This window comes from Rhincodon typus, chromosome 19, assembly GCF_021869965.1.
Source record: "Rhincodon typus isolate 14 chromosome 19, sRhiTyp1.1, whole genome shotgun sequence".
NCBI lineage: Eukaryota > Metazoa > Chordata > Chondrichthyes > Orectolobiformes > Rhincodontidae > Rhincodon > Rhincodon typus.
Window position 1 is genome coordinate 50,061,789 of NC_063350.1, and position 22,162 is coordinate 50,083,950.

General features: G+C 40.8%; 1 protein-coding gene across 1 annotated transcript in view; it reads left to right on the plus strand.

Moving 5' to 3' along the window:
• Positions 1 to 22,162, plus strand: part of LOC109912267 (cadherin-22-like) — a 574,381-nt gene that overhangs the window by 342,686 nt on the left and 209,533 nt on the right. The window contains exon 8 of the mRNA XM_048608181.1: positions 4,399 to 4,535. Coding sequence (XP_048464138.1) covers positions 4,399 to 4,535 — 137 coding nt within the window. The remainder of the gene's footprint in view (positions 1 to 4,398; positions 4,536 to 22,162) is intronic.

Here is a 22,162-nt window from a genome sequence, read left to right on the forward strand (position 1 = left end):
CTCAGTGAGGGGTCTGCTTTAACAGGATTACCTCAGTGAGGGGTCTGCTTTTACAGGATTACCTCAGTGAGGGGTCTGTTTGGCTTGATTCCCTCAGTGAGGGATTTGTTTGACAGGATTACCTCAGTGAGGGATCTGTTTGACTTGATTACCTCAGTGAGGGGTCTGTTTGACAGGATTACCTCAGTGAAGGGTCTGTTTGACAGGATTACCTCAGTGAGGGGTCTGTTGACAGAATCTGCTCCTATGATGCTGCTTGGCCTGCTGTGTTCATCCAGCTCTGCACCTTGTTATCTCAGTGAGGTGTCTGCTTTAACAGGATTACCTTAGTGAGGGATCTGTTTGACAGTTGAGGATAACTGTTAACATTGCTAATTGACATCTTTTAAGTGCTGACAAATGTAGTTCTTTTTCTGTAATCTCTTTTGTCAACATTGGAATATTTATTGACACAGTTTTAAAAACAGAGTGAAGTGTTTGCTGCCTCTGTTGTTAATACTTTATTGGTCTCTCTGATGCTTTAAAAGTCTCCATTATCCTAGCAGTCCATAGGGATGCTGTATCATTAGAGATACCTGATTGGTGGTAGTTTAACCTGATGGTCATCACACCTCAGGTGAGGGATGAGGTTGAGAAAGAGAATCCTTCATGGTAACCTAAGCTGGTATGGGAAATTAACCTACACTGTTGGCATCACTCTGCATCACAAAGCAATTGTCTAGCCAACTGAGCTAACCGATCCTCCTCTTTTACAGGGTTATCGGAGCAATATTTTTTTTAAAATGTGAATGGAGTTTATTTTTGTTTCTGAGCATTTCAAACATGCCAGTATTACTAACTGGCTCGTTGGTTCTGTAAATAGTATGGTTGGTTGAAAGGGAGGGTCCTAAACTGGCAGGAGTTAACATGGGGACGAGAAGGAGTCATGAGGTAGATGCAGGCGTGTATTGGAAGAGAGTTAGAATGGAACAAGCGTTGCAAGCAATATGGGTAAAACCTTTTGATCTAATCATTCAACATGTTACAATGTTCCCAAAGCCACTTTCCTTTGAGGAGCTGTGAAAGATGTCATTTAGAAGCTGTCCCGACTCCCACAAAATTTGAACAGGATCCCTCGCCAGTAATGGAGCTGGTCAGTTCAGTAAGCTTATTACCCTTGGTGTGCAGGGATGTGTGGGCTAGGTGGATTAGCCATGTGAAATACGGGGTTACTGGGATAGAGTAGGAGGCTGGGTCTGGGTCTGGATGGGATGGTCTTCAGAGGGTTGGTGCAGACCCGATGGGTTGAATGGCCCCTTTCCCCACTGCAGAGATTCTGTGACTCTCTAAATTAAGGAATGTGGTGGAATACTCTTCACTTGTCTGGAATGGTGCAGCTCCAACAAGACTCGGGTAGCTTGCAACCATCTAGGAGATAGCAGCTTGTTTGATTCACATCCCATCTACCACCTTCAACGTTCACTCCCTCCATCACTGATGTACAGTAGCAGCAATGTGTATCACCTACAAGATGCAGCAATTCACCAAAGCACCTTTGACAGCACCTTCGAAACACGTCCTTCTAGGTGATAGAGGGCAGCTGATGCATGGCATCACTGCCTGCAATGTCCCCTGTCAGCCACACATCAGCTATTCTTCCATTGCTTCATTGTCATTCAGTCGAAGTCCTGGAATTTCCTGCCTATTGGCATTGTGTGTGAGTCCGTGTGTGTGTGAGAGTCCGTGTGTGAGTGTGTGTGTGTGTGTGTATGTATTCCTGCACTCTTACCGTCACAGTGGCTATGCGTGGCTGTGGTTCACCATCACCTTCTCAAGGGCAATAAATGCTGGCCAAGACAACAACACCCAAATCCAGTGAAAGAGGTTTTGGAAATAACACTCGAGGACTCGTGTGCAGTTAGACACTTTATTAGCACTTAAGGCAACTTTAAGCACTTCAGACAACTGTAAATGGAAACTGGTGAGGAAACAAGTCGTAAGTTCAAAGCACAAACCATTGAGTTACAGGCAGAAGCTTAGAAAGTTGAAAATGTTTCTTTGCAGTAAAACAGGTTGACGTTCCATGTTGTTAAAATGCTGGAAAGTCAGCGTAATGATAGTTGAGTTTATATAGGTGAGATATTATAAGGTAAAATTGCCTTAGTCCCAGAGGACCATTGGTTTGCTACCTCAGAGAGAGATGACTGGTGGTGTTTAGTCAGGGTTGAGAGGGAGAGTCCTTCATGTTAATCTCAGCCAGTGCAAGAATTGAACCCATGCTATTGGCATGACTCAAACCAGCCATCACAAAACTTAAAACTGCATTTCAAATGAAAATTTCTTTGAGACAATGTCTATTATTATATGCTTTGGAAGAAGTGATTGGGTAATTAAAATTCAGCTGTGAATTCAAGATTACTTCATTCAGTGCAAATTGAATGTTCTTCAAAGTTAGACAATGAGGGATCAACTTTTCTCCTGTTATGCAATCATGCAGGGCAGGTTTGTAGGGTGAATTGTGCCAAATCCTCAGTCTTTTCAGGGAATGTGTAAGTGGAGCCTTCACTGATAAATTCCAGGTGAGGAGGTTATTTAAGTGTCGCGCTTTGTCTTTAGGAGATTATGTAAGCAAGTCAGAGTACCGGATAAACTGCTTGGACACCAACAGTTCAAACTATTGCAGTCTGTTTCTGGAATTGATGGGAAATAAATAACTTTGGAAATTGTTGGAAAAAAAACTTACAGATCCCAGTAAATTGGGGGAAAAAAGGCAAAGAAGCTACTCTCCATCGAGACAAACCTTTTGGGAATTACGAATATAAAGAGAACAAACTAGATGCAGACAAGACACAACAGTCAGTCTTTCTCTTTAATGAAGCAAGATTAAAGCAGGTGGGATAAATAAGATCTCTTTCTCTCAGCTGCAACGGACTAAGTGAAGTGCTAATTAACCAATTTGGTCACAAGTGACAGCACAAAAACAGCCCATAATTCAGAATTGATTCGTTTTTCTATTTCATGCCTAATTGTTCTTCCCAGAATTTCAGGAGCAACTGTCTTAATGTTCCCTTGATGCAAGTGTCTAATTAATATCAAGGAACTGAATTTAACTGAGCTGGGCTTTTATTTCTATCACAAACCCTGTCGCACAAACAATTCTTGAGGGGAATGGTGGGGGGTGTGCTTTAACCCCCCAGCCGAATGGGTCAGGTAGGATGCTGTAATGTTAAAATGCTCAAACCTGAACCTGATCCAACTTGAATCTGTCGTTTCAATAGAAATGGCCAGATAACCAACCTGTTCCCAGGTTGTTCATTTATTTACTTTACTGACACCTCCAGTTGAAACTGAATGTTGGTTTCCTGATCTTTGGAAAATCAGGAAGCTTAAGGGAAGTGAGGGCTGGTTCAGGTTGTATGTTGCTTTCTACCACTGCTGGTGGATCCAGGGGAAACAGGAGTTTTATTTTGATTCATTCATGGGATGAGGGCGTCACAACATGTGTTGCCTGAATGGCCCAGAGGGCAGTTGAGAGTCAACCACATGGCTGTGGGTCTGGAGTCACATGTAGGTCAGACCAGGTAAGGATGGCAGTTTCCTTCTCTAAAGGACAAGAGTGAACTACATGATTTTTTCCAACAATCAACAATGGATTCATGGTCATCATTAGACACATAGTTCCAGATCGGGGCAGCACGGTGGCTCAGTGGTTAACACTGCTGTCTCACAGCGCCAGGGACCCGTGTTCATTTCCACCCTCGGCCAACTGTCTGTGTGGAGTTTGCACGTTCTCCCCATGTCTGCTTGGGTTTCCTCCGGGTGCTCCAGTTTCCTCCCACAGTCCAAAGATGTGCAGGTTAGGTGGATTGGCCATGCTAAATTGCTCGTAGTGTTCAGGGATGTGTAGGATAGGTGGGTTATGGGGGATGGGTCTGGGTGGGATGCTCCAAGGGTCATGTGGACTTGTTGGGCTGAAGGGCCTGTTTCCATACTGTAGGGGTTCTATGATCTATGATTTTATTGACTTCAGATTCCACCATCTGCCATGGCAGGATTCAAAGTCTGGGTCCTGAAACATTACCTGGATTTCTGGATTAACAGTCCAGTGATAATAGCACTAGGCTGTCACCTCTTAATCGTAAACAGATTATCTGACCATTATCACATTATTATTTGTGGGAGCTTTCTGGGTACAGAATGGCTACTAGATTTCCTACAATAAAACAATGACCACATTTCAAAAGTATTTTCGTTGGTTGTAGAAGTGCTTTAAGATCTATGGAGATCCTAAAAATATGCTATTTAGATGCAAGCATTTCTCATGTTTATTAGACATAGGGTTGGAATGATTTATCCAAGCTACGTGCTATATTCTCACTAATGCTGGTTACTCATTGTTGTTCGATGGTGTTTTGACAGGTACTCTATTGATCGTAACACTGACATGGAGAGAATATTTAATATGGATGCCAACACTGGAGACATCACAATTGCAAAAAGGCTAGACCGAGAGACGGCAGGATGGCATAATCTGACCGTGATAGCAATGGAAGCAGGTAGGTGACATTTAAATGAATCAGTTTGCTTTTCAATGGCTTTTGTTCAGTGGGAAGGATGAGTCATCTGTCTGATCGTGGTTTGCATGCTGAAAAAGAATGTGGGAACAGAAACAAAAGTGAACTACATAGAGAGATTTATAAGATAGAACATTTGAACAGTGGAGCCTAGGTTGAAAACAATAAAAATATGAGGATGGAATAGTGGGGAAAAGTGCACACAAAGGTCAAAGAGCTAATTCAATCCACAGGTATAGGCAGGAGGTGAGGGGATGGATGCAGGGGTTGGAATCAGGAAGGAAATTGGAAAGTACACTGCTCATCAACTTCCCAGCTCCCTGCGATTCTGTCAGGGGCATAGGAGGTTGAGGATGGGCAGCCACCCTTCTGCCAATTGAGGGTCATCTAAGGGCATTACCTGACTTGTGATGGTAAATCACCAGTAGGGGCTTGGTGTGATGTCACATGGGCAGACCGTCAAGTTAAAACTGGCAGTACCCTGTGGGCTCCAGAGGAGAGAGTTGGATGTGGTGGGCAGCGTAGTAAGTCCCTACTTAGTTCTGGGATCTCCTCCTTGATAGTTTCTCCCAGCTGGCTGCAGTACCAACAGCATAGAGGTGCTGCCAGCCCTTTGACTGTCCAAATGTTGTAGGCGTCTCAGCCTTAGAGGGACTGACACCCCAGAGTAAGACTGCTATATGCCTCTAGGGTGTAGAGTTGCACTGGGGCTCCTGGAAGCAGCCACAGTGGAGTTGTCCCAAATTTCCAGCCTGCAGTAAGAGCCATCTCCATCATTAATTTCAACTGAGGTAACCAATGTAGCACAGTGTGAGAAAAGCTGATGGAGGGAAAGTGAGACAGGAGAAAAGCTGGGATTCAAATGAACTATCTTGGATAACTTAATCCAAAGGAGAGGAGATAAGCATGAGTTTTGAAGCCTCCATGAGTTTGCTGAACAAAGAGTTAAATATTTGGATCTCTCTGAGATACGTACTATCGAGTATTCAATTATACAATGTTGTTTCCATTTTGTATGTACATTTCCACAGTTTTTGTCAGGTGTATTAAGTTTCACGGATGTATCTGATAATGTCGAGAAACATTAACATTGTGACCAGTACCTCACACCCAAACAGTTACTTTGTCAATTTCCCACAGTTTTCCATTCCAAACAGGGCAGTACAAATTCACAATCCTGAAATAATATTGCTCGTTCATAAGAATGAACTTGATGAGGTGAGTTTTTTTTTCTCAGCAATGTTTTTCTTGTTTTCACGTCTCTACTTTCTCTTAAGTGATCGTCGCCTACACCGACAAGTATAAAACCCAATTGTACATTGCGCCTCCTATCTCTAGTTTGTAGTTTGACACAGGACTTTCAATTCTAGCTGTGGTAGAGATCTCTAAAATTATGAAATGATTTATTCGAGCAGATGTGGAGAAGATGCAAAGGAAACCCAAAACTGGTGATCAGAGGCATAAGACAGTCGCAAATAAATCCAGATAGAAATTCATGGGACACGTTTTCATCCAGTAAATTGTCAGAATGTAACTGAGGCAAATTTGGATAACTGCATTTTAGGGTAAGCTGGGTAGACACATAAGGAAGAAAATATTAGAAAAGAAAGAGTGGGGGAAGTTTAATGTAGAACTTAAACATCAGAATAGGTGAGTTTGGATGACCTGTTTCTCTTCTGTAATTTCTGTGTAATAGCTTTCTACTGTTGTTATTTCCTTTGCGCTTTGCATTCTATGCCAGCTCCGCACATTTCTCTTGTGGTTGTTAAATGTTAGTTTAACAGTTCTATTTCCTGGCTAGCATTCTTTCAAACTGCATTTGAATGCATAAGAGGTGCGGGACTTTGAATTAAATGACTGACCCACAGTTCACTTCAGCATATCTCCTTATGCCAAACAATTTCTGTTTAATACACACAATACTCCTATAACATCTGGTCCATGGCAACTAATCCATTTTTCTCATTTCATCCATGCAGTTAAAATAAATTTCGGAATAGATGTCCTCCAATTGATGGAAGACAGAATTTCATTTCAGTGACAATGTTTAAGTTTCGCCACTAGAGGGTGATCTCTCACTCTTTGCTCACAGCTTATTACACCCAGAGAAATGTCAACATGAAATTTTTTTTTAATTGCAGCCCTTAAATCTATAAAACATTTCTATTTTATATGGAACATATTTCACAGATCCCTTATTCCTGAGTACTCTATTCACATGCATAGATTTAGACCATATAAGTTAGAATGCTCCACCAGTTTGTGTTCCGTGTATTAATCTATTGGTTCTCACACCTGAGTGATGGCTCAAAAGAGATGTCCACAAGTGTCAAATGAAGATAAAAGTAAACTCAGTTGCATGCTTTGGGCCCTGACAATGTTCCGGCAAAAGTTCTGAAGAATTGTGCCTCAGAGCTTGATAAGCCCCTAAACATGCTGTTCCTGTACAGCTACAACACTGGCATCAATCCAACTAGAAGGAAAATGATCAGGTAGGTCCTGCACACAAAAAGGAGGTCAAATTCACCCGGGCCAATTACCCCCCAGTCATTATAAAGCGATGGAAGATGTCATCGACAGTGCTATCAAGCAGCACTTGTATCGTGGGAGCTTGCTCATTGACACCCAGTTTTGGTTCCACCAGGGTCATTCACCTCCTGACCTTATTAAAGCCTTAGTTCAAGCTTGGACAAAAAAACTGAATTCCAGAGAGCGACAACCCTTTACATCAAGGCTGCATTTTGACTGAGTGTGACGTCAAGGAGCCCTCGCAAAGCTGGAATCAATGGGAATCCAGAGAAAACTCTCTGCTGGTTGGAGTCATACGTAGCCTAAAGGAAGATGCCTGTGGTTGTTGAAGGTCAAGACATCTCAGCTTCAGGACGTCCCTGCTGGAGTTCCTCAGGGCAGTGTCCTAGACCCAACCATCATCATCAATGACCTTCCCTCCATCATAAGGTCAGAAGTGGGAATGATTGTATAACTTTAAGAGCCATTTGTGACCCTTAAAGTACAAAAGCAGTACACATCCAAACAAAGTAAGACATGGACAATATCCAGGCTTGGACTGACAAGTAGCAAGAAACATTCATGCTGCACTAGTGTCAGACAATGACCATTCCAACAAGAGAGAATCTATCCATCACTCCTTGACATTCAATGGCTGAATTTTCCACTGTCAACATCCTGGAGGTTACCACTGATCAGAAACTGAACTGAGCCAAATACAGTGACTACAAGAGTAGATTGGAGGCTCGGAATCCTTTAGCAACAAACTTACCTTCTGACTCTCCAAGCCTGCCTGTAATTTACAACACACAAGGCAAGCACTTGTGATTGAGTACTCTACACTTGCCTAGATGAGTGCAACTCCAAAAACACTCAAGAAGCTTGACACTATCCAGGACAAAGCTCACTCGACTGACACCACATCCACACACATTTAGAGTGGGATAAGAAGGGATAGAGTTTAAAGTTTTTTGAGAAGTTTTGTAGCTCGGGTTGTGCATGAGGTTGTAGCCTTGCTCACCGAGCCAGTGTGTTTGATTGCAGACGTTTTGTCACTCTGCTAGGTAACATCGTCAGTGCGCCTCCAGTTAAGCGTCGGTGTTCTGTCCCATTTGTTATTTATATGCCTCAGTTTGCTGAAAAACAGAACTGGAAGTGATGCCAACCACCCCAGCAAACCGAGGCATATAAATAACAAGCGGGACAGAACACCGACGCTTCACTGGAGGGCGCACTGACGGTGTTACCTAGCAGGATGACGAAACGTTTTCAACCAAACACACCAGCTCAGTGAGCAAGTCTACAACCTCAAGGATAGAGTCTACCGACATGAAAAGTGGCAAATAGGGGCCCGGGGAGATAAAATGGCCAAAAGGCAAAAGTAAAGTCTGTTTATTTAAATACACATTTTCAGAACAAAATAATTGACTTAATGACACAAAATAGAGGTGGATTGATATGATCTCATAGCCTTTGCAAAGACACAGCTACAAAGAGATTAAAAGTAAACTAAATGTGAAGGGATATGTGGTTTTTCAAAAAGACAGGCAGGAAGGGAAGGGTAAAAACTGAAAGAAAAGCGGATGCTATAAATCAGGAACAAAAATTGTTGGAGGTGATTATAAAAGATAGGATTTATGGACATTTACAGAGGCAAAAATCGATTAGTCATAGTCAGCATGGTTTTGTGCGAGGAAACTCGTGTCTCACAAACTTGATTGACTTTTTTGAGAAAGTTACCAAAAAGATTGTTAATGGCAGAGCAGTCGAAATTGTTTATTTGGATTTTAGTAAAGCCTTTGACAAGGTTCTGCATGGTAGACTAATTAGTAAAGTTAGGTCACATGGGATTCTGGGTGAGCTTGCCAACTGGATACATAATTGGCTTAACGGCAGGAGACAGAGTAATGGTGGGGGGTTGTTTTTCAGTCTGGAGGCCTGTGACCAGTGGTGTTCCACAGGGATCGGTTATGGGTCCTCTTTTGTTTATCATTTATATAAATGCGTTGGCTGAGAATATAGAAGGCATGGTTCGTAATTTTGCAGAAAACACCAAAACTGGTGGCATTGTAGACAGCGAAGAAGGTTATCTAAGATTACAAAGGGATCTTGATCAAATGGGTCAATGGACTGAAAAATGGCAGATGGAGTTCAATTGGATAAATGCAAGGTATTGCATTTTGGTACAACAGACAAGAGTAGGTATTATACAATTAATAGTAGGGGTTTGGCTAGTGTTGTAGAACAGATCGACCTGGGGCACAGGTATATAGTTCTTTAAAGTTTGTATCACATATAGACAGGGTGGTTAAAAAGGTGTTTGGATGCTTGCCTTCATTGCTCAGTCCTTCGAGTATAGGAGTTGGGACGTTATGTTGAGGTTGTACAGGACATTGGTGACGTCTCTTCTGGAATACTGTGTCCAGTTCTGGTTGCCCAGTTATACGAAGGATATTATCAAGCAGGAGAGGGTTCAGAAGAGATTTACCAGGATGTTGCTGGCTATGGAAGGTCTGAGTTATAAGGAAAGGCTGGATAGGCTGGGATTTTTTTCACTGGAGCATAGGAGGTGACCTGATAAAAGTTTAAAAATATTAAGAGGCATAGATAGAGTTGATGGTAGTCTTCTTTTCCCTAAGATGGGGAATTTCAAGACTAGGGGGCATATCTTTAAGGTGAGAGGAGAGAAATTTAAGAAAAAGAAATAAGAGGCAAATGCTTTACAAAGAGGGTGTTTTACGTGTGGGATGAACTTCCTGATGAAGTGTTAGATGCAGGTACAATCACAATGCTTAAAAGACATTTGGATGATATTTGAATAGGAAAGGTTTGGACAGATATGGGCCAGGAGCAGGCAGGTGAGACTAGTTTAGTTTAAGATTATGTTCAGCATGGACTGGTTGGACTGAAGGATCTGTTTCCATACTGCATGACTGTATGACTCTTATGCTCAGAACATTTTCTTTAAATGGTGTGCTGTGGATCCAACCAAGTATCGGGCTGTTTTGGATCTGGTAATGTGTACTGAGGCAAGTTTAATAAATGATCTCAGAGTAATAAATTCCCCAGGAAACAGTGACTATAACTGTACAATTACATTCAGTCTGAGAGGGAAAAACTTGGGTGAGAAACAACTGTACTAACCTACGGTAAGTATGATTACAAAGAAATGAGAGAAGTGTTGGCTGGGGTGGACAAGGAAAAGAGTTTAGCAGAAAAGACGGTTGAGGAACAAAGGTAGACATTTTAAAAAATTAGTTCATGATACACAGCAAATATCGATCCCAATGAAGAAGGATTCCAGGAAGGAGACAAACCAACCCTGGTTAACCAAGGAGGTTAAGAACAGTATGAAACTGGAAGAAAAAATACAGAGTATGACGAAGATTATTGGTAGAGTCATAGCACAGAGAAAGGCCTTTTGGCCCATTGAGTCAAAAAAAAAAGCTCCTAACTATTTTAATTCCATTTTCCAGCACTTGATTCATAGACATACATGCCTTGGTATCACAAGTGCACAACTAAAAGGATTTTGAAAGTTTTAAAAGCCAACAAAATGGCCATAAAAATAGAGGGAGTCTGCAAACAATATGAACTAGTGAGTAATGCAAGAGTAGACAGTCAGAGCCTCTATAAATATATAACACGGAAGGGAGAGACCAAAGTGAGCATTGACCCATTAGAAAAAAACAATAGGGAACCAGGAAAGCCAGAGGAGTTGCATAAATACTTTACATCAGTTTTCAGAGTAGAAGATGTAATAGCATCCCAAAAATCACTAAATCAAGAGGCAAAATGTGGGAGAAAAAAGTAGTAGGAAAACCAATGGGGGTGAAGCCCATAAGTTCACCTGCCTGATGGATTGCATCGTGGGATACAAATGAAGTCACTACAGAGACTGTGGATGCACTGCTAATGATCTTCCAGAAATCTTTAGATTCTGTAAAAGTCCCAAAGGACGGGAAAACTGCCAATGTAACACCCTTATTCAAAAGTTGAAGGAGATTAAAAACAAATAACGAGAGGCAGTTAATGACTGCTATTGAGAAAATATTGAATCTATTCTAAAGGATGTAATAGCAGATCCTTTAGAAATGCATAACATGACCAAACAGAGTCAACATGGCTTCATAAATGAAACTCATGCCTGAAAAATTTATTAGAATTCTTTGAGAAGGTAACAAGCAGAATAGTTAAAGGGAAAAATAATATATTTGGATTTTCAGAAGACATTTGATAATGTACTACACCTTAAAATAAGATCCCATGGTGTTGTGTGTAGTACATTAGCATGGACAGATGATTAGCTGACTAATAGAAAATAGTAAGTTGAAATAAGGGGTGACATTTTTGGAATGACAACCTTTAACTAGTGGAGTGACAATGGGTTCAGTGCTGGGGCCGTGATTGTTTGCAAGATACATTAGTGACTTGCATGAGAAAAGTGAAATGTATTATAGCCAAATTTGTGGATGACAGAAATATAGCTGGAAAATCAAGAGGTGATGATGACACAAAATTTCTGTACAGCCATATAGACTGGTTAAGTGAATGGGGAAAAATTCAGCCAATGGAATATGTTAAGTTTTGCCCTTTGGTAGAAAGAATAGAGGAGCTGAATATTATCTAAATGGCAAAAGGCTGCAGAAAGCTTAAGCACATTGAGATTTGGGAGTCCTTGTGCATGAACTACCAAAAGCTAGTATCCCAGTTCAGTAGGGAAGACATATGGAATTATATCTTTATTCAAAGGGAATGATGTATTAAAATTGGGAAGTTTTGCTAAAACTGTACAAGACACTAGTCAAACAGCCTAGAATGTTGTGAATAGTTTTGATCCCTTTATCTGATGAAAGATACACTGGTTTAAGAAGATGTCCAAACAAAGTTCACTCGGTTGATCCCAGGTGTGGAGGTATTTCCTTATGAGGAGCTGTTTAGAAAGTTGAGCCTGTACTCATTGGAATTTACAAGAATGAGAGAAGACTTTATTGAAACACACAAGATTCTTAAGGGGCTCGATAAAGTAGATGTGGAAAGATTGTTTCCCTTTGTGGGAAAGTCTTTGAGAATCTCAAAGCAAGGAATTTCCCATTTAAGACAGAGATGAGAGAAGAATTTTTCTGTTAGAGGGTAGTGATACTATGGAGTTGTTTACTACAGAGAGCTGTCAAAGCTGGATTGTTAAGAATAGTCAAGGTTGAGAAGGACAGATATTCAATCAATTGAAGAATCAAGAGTTATGGGAAAAAGTCAGGAAATTGGAGTTAAGGATCATCAGATCAGCCATGAGCTCATTGTTTGGCAAGATGATTCAAGGGGCTGAATTGCGTCCTGCTGCTCCTATTTCTAAGTGTTATATACACTCCCTCTACTGCTCAGTCACAACAATATGCACTATCAATGGGATGCACTACAGCAATGTCCAAAGCCTCTTAGGCAGCACCTTCCAAATCCACAACTACCATCTAGAAGGACAACAACAAATTCACTCGCCTTCCTGACTTGGAAATCCATCACAATTCCGTCAGCATCTTTGGGTCAAAATCTTGGAAATACCTTCCTAAAAGCATTACGTGCATGCATATCAAACGAACTGCAACAGTTCAAGAAAACAGCTCACTACCACCTTCTTGAGGGCAATCAGTGATGAACAACAAATGCTGGCTCAGCCAATGAAGCGGACATCCCAGGAATTAATATAAAGACCTCCACTCTTAAATTCCCTGCCATGAAACATTATCATAGCACTTTTAAAAAATGGCTTCCAATGGGAAGTTCAAAAAGATGGCCTGCACTTGTGCAAATTAAGGTAGCAGTGCATATTGCATAGGGATGTATGTTGAGAAAGATAAGTTGATCCTGTATAATTCCAAAATCATAATCATTATTATTATGCTACCATACCCAGGAGAATGTAAATCCAGCTCATGCAAAGATCTGAAGTAAAGATACATTTGGATTTCAAGTTTGATTTCAGATCGATGCCTGGTTTGAAAAAAAAACAGTCCTTTGTTTTTTACTATTATTCTTACGCAGAGCTCTGACATGAATTCACCTAACTGGCAACCTAACAGCACAATTTATAACTGTTTGGTGTTTGTATCCAATCTTGTTGAAAAGTGTAAAACCATTGGGAAGTGACACCATTCCAATGCCATTAATTCATATTTGATGAAATATCAGTCTGTTTAAATTTATGGTTATCAAAGAGAATTATCAAAGGGACATTATAGTTGGTAAAGGTGCTGGGTAGAGCTTTACAAATGTATCATCAAAAACAATGACGTTATAAAACAGTCACTATGGTTTGTCTGTGATGTACGTTTATAAAACAAAGAGCTGAGGAAATCTGAAGCATAAACAGAAATTGCTGGAGAAACTGAGCAGCTCTGCCAGCATCTGTGGAGAGAAAGCAGAGTTAATGTTTCCAGTCGAGTTCTGAAGAAGGATCACTGAGCTTGAAATGTTAACTGCTTTTTTTTCCCTCATAGATGCTGCCAGTCAGAATTTTTTGGTTAAGATCTTGTTAGCTTGTAAGTCAGTGTGAGTGGAACTAAGTATGCATTAGGATATGAACAACAAGGTTATGGCTGGCTAGCTTATGCTAATATAGTATCATACTTGATTTCAAGCGTAATGACTGAGGGAGTGGGTATATTTTAGTTTGGGGGATGATTTCTTAAAAAGCATTCATAAATGGGATGGGGAATAGTTGGCTGGGCCATCATTTATTGCTCATCCCTAGAAGCCCTTGAGAAAATTGTGGTGTGCTGCCTTCTTCAACAACCACTGTAGTATATTTGTGCTAGCTATGTCCACGATGCCATTAGGCAGCATGTTCCAGGATTTTGACCCAGCGATACCGAAGGAACGGTAATGTATTTCCAAGTTAGGATGGTGAGTGGCTTGGAGGGAACTTGCAGGTGGTGGCCTTCCCATGTATCTGCTGCCCTTGTCGTTTTCAAAAGTAATGGCTATAAGTTTGAAATATATTGTCTAAGGACTCTTGGTCAGTTTCTGTAGTGCATCTTGTACATGTTACTTACTGCTGCTACTGAGCATTGGCAGTGGAGGGAGTGAATGTTTGTGGATGTGGTGCCAATTAAGTGGGCTGCTTTGTTCTGGAAGATATCAAGCTTCTTGAATGTTGTTGAAGCTGCACTCATCGAAGTAAGTGGGGAGTATACCATCACACTCCTGACTTGTGCCTTGTAGGTGGTAGGCAGGCTTTGTGGAGTCAGGAGGTGAGTTTTGTTGTAGGATTCCTAGCTTCTGACCTGTTCTTGTAGCCACAGTACTGGTATGGCTAGTCCAGTTCAATGGTAATTCCCAGGATGCTGATTGTGGAGGATTAAGCTATGATAATACAATTGAAAGTCAACTAACAGTGGTTGGATACTCTCTTTAAGAACTAGGTTCATAGTACATTTCTGGTGAAGCACCTGGCTTCCAGTAAATGATCGTTTGGCCAAGTTGCTTGGAAAACAAAGAGCATAATAGCAAAAGTCCAACAAAAAAGATAATAATATTGGTGAATTACTCATACACGCAACCCTGGTCTTAATCAGGGTTTTGTGTTCTTAAATGTATCTGGTTGAAGAACAAGGAACCTCCTTTTCCAGCAATCTCCACTTGATATTCAGCATGTTGCTAGAAGAATTAACTGAGAGACTCATAACAGTGAGTTAGACTTCTTGGATAGCCAAGCTGAGAGTAGAGATACAAGACTCCAGGGTTAGAATTTCAGAAGAGTACTAACCTGAGATGGTTATACTTAAATGCTGGATCAGCTTGTGTTGAACTGAAAGTTTATAACCGTGGGATCATTAGAGGAAACTCCAAGGGAAAATCTTGCCAGAAGTGAGCAGTAAGTCCAAGAAATCTCAGCCCTTATACTAACGTTCAAAGCCCTCCTCAGATCAATTGGTTAATTGTTCAAATTTTGATGATATCTGTCTTGAATTTTGTAGGTATACGTCAAATAGATGGACAAAGAAATTTAATTCAAGAAGTTCGGTTTAGAAAATAACAACAGTTCATTGTTCTTTGAATATCTTTACTTTATCTGCCCCTTTATGATTGTGTAGTTATTAATGTGCATATATGTGATTTTTGTTTCATAAAATTCTTTCGATTAAGATGATGAATCTTGTGATTTCTCCCTTTTGGTAATCAAATTGGTTTTCAGATTCTTAAAAAAAAACACTAAATCAGTCTATACCAAGCTCACAACATTTAAAAACTCTAACAGTGATTTTAGTTGTAGGCAGTAGTTTCATGATATGGTATTTTCCACTGTCTAAAGTAATAACATGCTATGATTGATCCTCCACAAACAATTTACAATGATCACATTGCTTCTAGAACAGTGCTCTACCGACCAACTTGTAAGAAACTGAAAACAGCCACATTGGTCTTTGAGGGAGGCGGAAGTGCAGAAAAAGAGCCAAAAATCTGTTTTGGCACAGATGGTATAATTTAAATTATAGTTACTAATTGGTATTGAGAATGCTGCTGTACATTTCCACAGATTGAAGCCCAAAGTTCAAAGAGGCACTTTGCGATCTGTTGGCTCATCTTGTTCCTAATAAGTGTGACCAGTGCGACAACGTCATCGCAAGGAGCTGCTGTTGCCCTGCACACTCCCCTACACCAAAACCCTTTTACATTTGTTTCCCCCTACTTACCTTTTTTTCTACCCACCCCTCCTCCTCAGGCCATCAAACCAAATGCCATCTGTCAGAGGTGGACCTTTCAGTGGCCCACAGCATCATAGATGACACTGCCAGATACTGTGCTCTCCTGCTGATAGATACATTTAATTGAATAATGTAAGAAACATTGCTATTTGGCAGGTTATCATTAGGAGTAGATCCAGCTCTGTTCTTATGCCTGCCTTGTAATAGGCAAGTTGTTCTTTTAAGATATTGAATCTGGGTCACAGATTACCACCTGGAATGTAGTTTATTTAAAATACAGTTACAGAACCTTCACTGGGTCTAATGAGGGATTGCTTGTGCGTAACTGACAATTAATTACAATACATGTAGGTAAACAAGACTAATATTTATGTAGTACCTTTCATTACTTTAGAACAACTGAAACCTTTTTACAATCGAATTAGTTTTTTTGAAAGTTAAGACTGCATGAAGGGCCACCAAATCCTAAGAGCAAATGGTGGGAGTGAAGGGTGACAGGCTCGTTACATTGACTGCATCTTGGAATGAATGAAAGAATCTGATGTATGAAGTTACATTTTTTGCTGCTACCAACAGTGAAGATTTGGACGAACAGTCGGACGGTCCTGAAATCTTAATAATTAAACGTATGTGCGACTCATTTTCAATCATTCCTTTTGAATGCCAGTACCTGTAGCCTTGGTAACTTCCTGACATCTCTTGCACCAGGTGATGGGGAAGCTCCTTTTAAAGTTGTAGTATTGTCTCTTAGTGCAGCTTCTAATTGGCTGCAGGAGGGATGGCATTAATGGATCTGACTAAAATCTAAATCAATCTTTCCACATTTCTGCCACTAAGACAGTAAACCACAATTCCACCAGAGTCCCACACAGTTCTTGGTATAAGGTGCATAATTGCCATTGGATAGATTACCTTGAATTATGGAAAAATTCAACACAGAACAAGGCCATTCAGGCTATAGTGCCTGCACTGTACATTGTTTAAAAGTTCTGTACAATTAGTCTCTCTCTTCTCCTCCTTCCCATAGCCTTTCCCCCTTGATGTGAGTTATAATTGAATCCAATTTTGCCATCCTTTCAAACAATGCATTCCACATCATAAATACTTAAGTTGTAAAAACAATTACCCTTACCTCACATGACAGTGTAACATTTAAAAAAAAACAGAAGGGTCACTCCTTGATACAAATACTTTTAAAAAAAAAATGCTGGAAATAAAATCATTCACTGAAATGGATGCAATTTGACAGTATTGTCACTGACATATGTGGCCCTGGGCAGGCAGCAGATGGTATCTATATTGGAACACACATGAGTGGTTGTGAGAAAGGGCAAATGATATCAACATATCTGTGTGTGGTGAATAAGTTGAAGTACAACTTCCTTGTCCAAATATATTAATTCAATTAGCTCAGTAACAACGATGACTTCATCCATCATTACTGATTCTGAACTGACATTGTTTATTTAGGTTACCTTGTCTTTCTCAGCTTCTGATTTTTGTTGGTATGTATAAATACAGCTTGTTTATGTGCATGGCCACAGAGGTGTTCCAGCTGCTTCCACTCTTGAAACATTGCCAACATATCTTGGTCATCTTTCTTGGACTTTGGGTGTTGATTCTTGTCAGAACAATGACTTCACAAAATGATTCACAATCCCTTAAATCTTAGATGCTTTCAGCAATGCTCTCAACCAACTTGCCTTTGTTGCTAGTATTTTTTATTTATTAGTGTTTCCCATGTTCCACACTTGAGTCTAAAAATATAATGAATAGACAAAGGGATATGAGTTTGAAAGGCATGAGTGATTGACTTGCAGCTAAGTTATAACATTGATGATGTTCCTTTCCTGGTGCAAGTAACGTTTCCTTCAAAACACAATTTCTGATGGGACAAAATGAGCTTGGTCGTTTGTATGATTGCAAAGAGATCAATTATGTTCAAATAAATTAAAGGTAATGAATGGAATACAAATTAAAATTTCCACTTTAAAGACAGAAAAGATTTTGTGAGACATCTGTGATAACACAAATGGCTTTGTGAGAAAAGGTCAATTTGATGGGTTAAATATCCTTTCTTTATTCATTTCTATCCTGAGGAAGGGAATTTGATTGTTTTTTTTTTAATGGATATTTTTGAACAGCCAGAAGAGGCCTGTTTAACATAAGAGAACTACAAGATTAATCCAAATTGAGGAGCAAATATTTTCCACTTAAAATAACAGAGGGATTTTAGGTCTTGATGACAATGCTGGGATAGATGGCTAAGGTGATTACTAATGCAGTAAACATCACTGCAGGTGAAATTTTCTGATACAGCAGCTTGCAATAGGACAGCAGTTCGGAAACTGGGATCTGTGGATATTGAGCAGTGCCAGGAGTGGGCAATATGGTAATTGTTCAACAGACACAGTACTCTATTCCTCGGGCTGCTTGTGTTCTTCCTTCACCCATCCTTTGTGCCTCTTGTTGACTGTGCCTCTGCTCATTCTAGATTCCTGCTCTCCCTGCAGTATTGAAGCAGTCACACTCTTTTTTTATTCAGTCGCGGGATGAGGGCATTGCTGGCTGAGTCAGCATTTATTGTCCATCCCTAATTGTCCAAAGGGCAGCTAAGAGTCAACCACATTGCTGTGAGTCCGGAGTCACATGTAGGCCAGACCAGGTAAAGATGGCAGTTTCCTTCCCTAAAGGACATAGTGAACCAGATGGGGTTTTTTGACAATGGATTCATGGTTATCATTAGATGATTCAAACCTGGGTCTCTGGATTAACAGTCCAATGATAATACCACTAGGCCATCGCTTCCCCCTAATCTCACTGATATCTTAAAGCATCATTACAACAGTTCACATGTAAAACTTTTGTGTGACTTCAATGGAATGATGCAGGCACGTTTCAAGATTAGTAACCCCTTTGAAAAAGAAGTCCTTCATTCCAAGAAGTTTGACAAACATTGCAATAGAATTTTGCATCGATTTTGGAAAGGATATAAGTAGTTTGGTAAAGACCCGTATGTGGATTTAAATCAATGGCATTGACTGAATGGACTCTCACCTTCTTTTGTGCGAGAACCTATCAGTGCAACTTTTCTGTTTGAGACATGTGAGGTTAGAAAGATAAAAAGTATTTTTTTTACTATGGGAGAGGGTTTAAACTCACTTGGCAGAGGTGTGGAAACCAGGAAGAAATGTTAGAGAATGACACCAAGCTGTAAAAAAAAAAATTAGGAGTGGTAGATAGTAAAAGGAGAGGAAATAGTAAGTTATTAAACAAAACCAAAAATTGCTGGAGAGAATCAGCAGGTCTGTCAGCAACTGTGGGAGAAAGCAGAGTTAGTGTTTCTCCATCAGAACTGTTAAACTGGTCCATGCTGATCATGATGCCCACTCAGCTAATTCCAATTACCCACATTTGGTCTATATCCCTCTAAACCCTTCTCATCCATGTATCTATCCAAATGTTTTTTAAATGTCGCTATTGTACCTGCCTCAACCACTTTCTCTGGCATCCCATTCCATATATGCACCACTATCTGCATGAAGAAGTTGCCCCTCAGGTCCTTCTTAAATCTATCCTCTCACCCTAAACTTATGCCCTCTAGTTTTCAATTCCCCTTCCCTGGGCATGCATCCTATCGATGCCATCATGATTTTGTACACCTTAATAAGGTCACCCCTCATTCTCCTACATTCCAAGGAATAAAGTCCTATCCTGGCCAACCTCTCCCTATAACCTGGCAACATCCTCTTAAATCTTTGTACACTTTCCAGTTTAATTAAGTCTTTCCTATAACAGGGTGACCAAAACAATACTCCAAGTGCGGCCTCACCAACAACTTCTACAACTGTAACATAACATCCCAACTCCTATACTCAGTGCCTCGACCAATGAAGGCCAGCATGCTAAATGCCTTCTCCACCACCCTGTCTACCTGTGACGCCACTTCCAATGAATTATGTACTTCTAGTCTTAGGTCCCTCTGTCCCACAACACTCCTCAGGACCTTACCATTTACTGTATAAGTCCTACCTTGGTTTGACTTTCCAAAGTGCATTACCTCACACTTACCTGTATTGAATTGCATTTGCCAATCCTCAGCCTACTTCCCCTTCTGGTCAAGATCCCACTGTAATTTTTGACACCCTTCTTTGCTATTAATGATACCTCCTAATTTTGTATCATCCACAAACTTACTAATCATGCCTTGTACATTCACATCCTGATCATTTATGTAAATAACAAATAACAAAGGTCCCAACACCGACCCCTGTGGCACACCACTAGCAACGGGCCTGCAGTCTGAGAAACAACCTTCAAACATCACCCTCTGCTTCCTATCATCGAGCCAAATTTGAATCTAATTAGCTAGCTCTCCCTGGATCCCATGTGGCCTAAACTTCATGACCAGCCTGCCATCCGGGACCTTGTCACAGGCCTTACTAAAGTCCGTATAGACGACCTCCACTGCCCTACCCTTATCCATCCTCTTGGTTATCTCTTCGAACAACTTTAACAGATTTGTCAGACGTGAATTCATGCGCACAATTCCATGTTGATTATCCCTAATCAGGCCTTGGCTATGTAAATGTTGGTTGACCCTGACCCTCAGTAACCTTTCCAATAACTTGCCTAGCACTGATGACAGGCTCACTGGCCCGTAGTTCCTTGGCTTGTCTTTGCTACCTTTCGTAAACAATGGGACAACATTAGCCACCTTCCAGTCTTCTGGAACTTCACCAATGGCTAAAGATGAAGTAAAACTCTCTGCCAGCGCCTCTGCAATTTCTTCCCTAGCCTCTCATAACATCCAACGATAGACTTGATCAGGCCCAGGGGATTTATCCACCTTAATGTGCTTTAAGGCTGCAAACACCTCCTCTCTGGTAATGTGTGTGCAGTCTAAAACATCCCCACTTGTTTCCCTTATTTCCTTAGCGTCCATGATTCTCTCCTCAGTAAACTGTGAGGAGAAATATTCATTAAAAATCTCCCCCATTTCATGTGGCTCCACACATAGACGGCCATGCTGATCTTTAAGGGAACCTATTCTGTCCGTAGCCACTCTTTTACTCTTAATATAGCTATAGAACCTCTTGGAATTATCTTTAACCTTATCACCCAGATCCAGCTCATAGGTTATGGATAGCAGGGCAGTACAGGAGAAAAGCTGACAGTTGATAATGAGATCTAAGAGTGAGAAAATGCTGCCTGCTGCAGTGTTCCAGCAAGCCTCAGTGCAAGCATCTCATTTTTCCACTTGGGGAACCTGCAGCCTCTAGGACTCAACATGGAGTTCAATAACTTTAGAACCTGGTTCCATCCTTCCATGTTTATTATCCATTCCCAAACCCAGTCCTGTTAGGACATGGGTTGATTGAAAATCACCCGTTCTCGCTTACCCCTAGGCACATTTTCACATTACATGGGTTGCATTCAGCACAGCTAACCCATTTTCTCACTCTTATCTCCAATTATCACTTATTCAGCTTTTCTTCTGCCCTGACCAGCTATCCATTATCTCCTTGCTTATCTACCCCTTTCACATCTCTCTCTCTGGACTCCATCGCCACCTGTTTGTTCACCTCTCCACTTCAGCTTCAACATGAATGCCACGTTTTTCTGAGATACTAGCAGTTGTGATGAAGAGTCACCACGTTCGAAATATGCGACACAGGAGCTCCATGGTTAGCACTGCTGCCCCATAGCGCCAGGGACCTAGGTTCAATTTCAGCCTCAGGCAACTGTCTGTGTGGAGTTTACACATTCTCCCCAAATTTGTATGGGTTTCCTCCGGGTGCTACGGTTTCCTCCCACAGTTCAATGATGTACGGGTTAGGTGGATTGGCCATCCTAAATTGCCCATACTGTCCAGGAATATGTAGGTTAGGTGGATTGGCCATAGGAAATACAGGGTCCCAGGATAGGGTAGGGTGTTGAGTCCAGGCGGGATGCTGTTCAGAAGGTTGCTATGGACCTGTTGGGCCGAATGACCTGTTTCCACATTGTAGGCATTCTATGGATATTAAGTCTGCTTTCTTCCCACAGATGCTGCCAGACCTGCTGACTCTCTCCAGCAGTTTCCATTTTATTGTTCAGATCTTCAGCGTCCGCAGTTATTTGTTTCATTACAATAGTAAATCATCAGTTGTTTTCAGTATGTAATGGAAAGTAACAAAATTTAAATTAGGATTAGTGTGTATGTACATGAATTCATGATGTTGCAAAGAAGATTGGCAAATTGCAAATGCAGAAAGGCATGTGGAATTATGATGTTGTGGAAACAGTGACCTCGATCAAAAGGTGGCAGGCAGGACTGGATATTATATACTTGTGGACACAACCTGCTCAGGGAAAATAGGAAAGGAGGAGGTGTAACAGTGATAAGAAAGTGGGTGT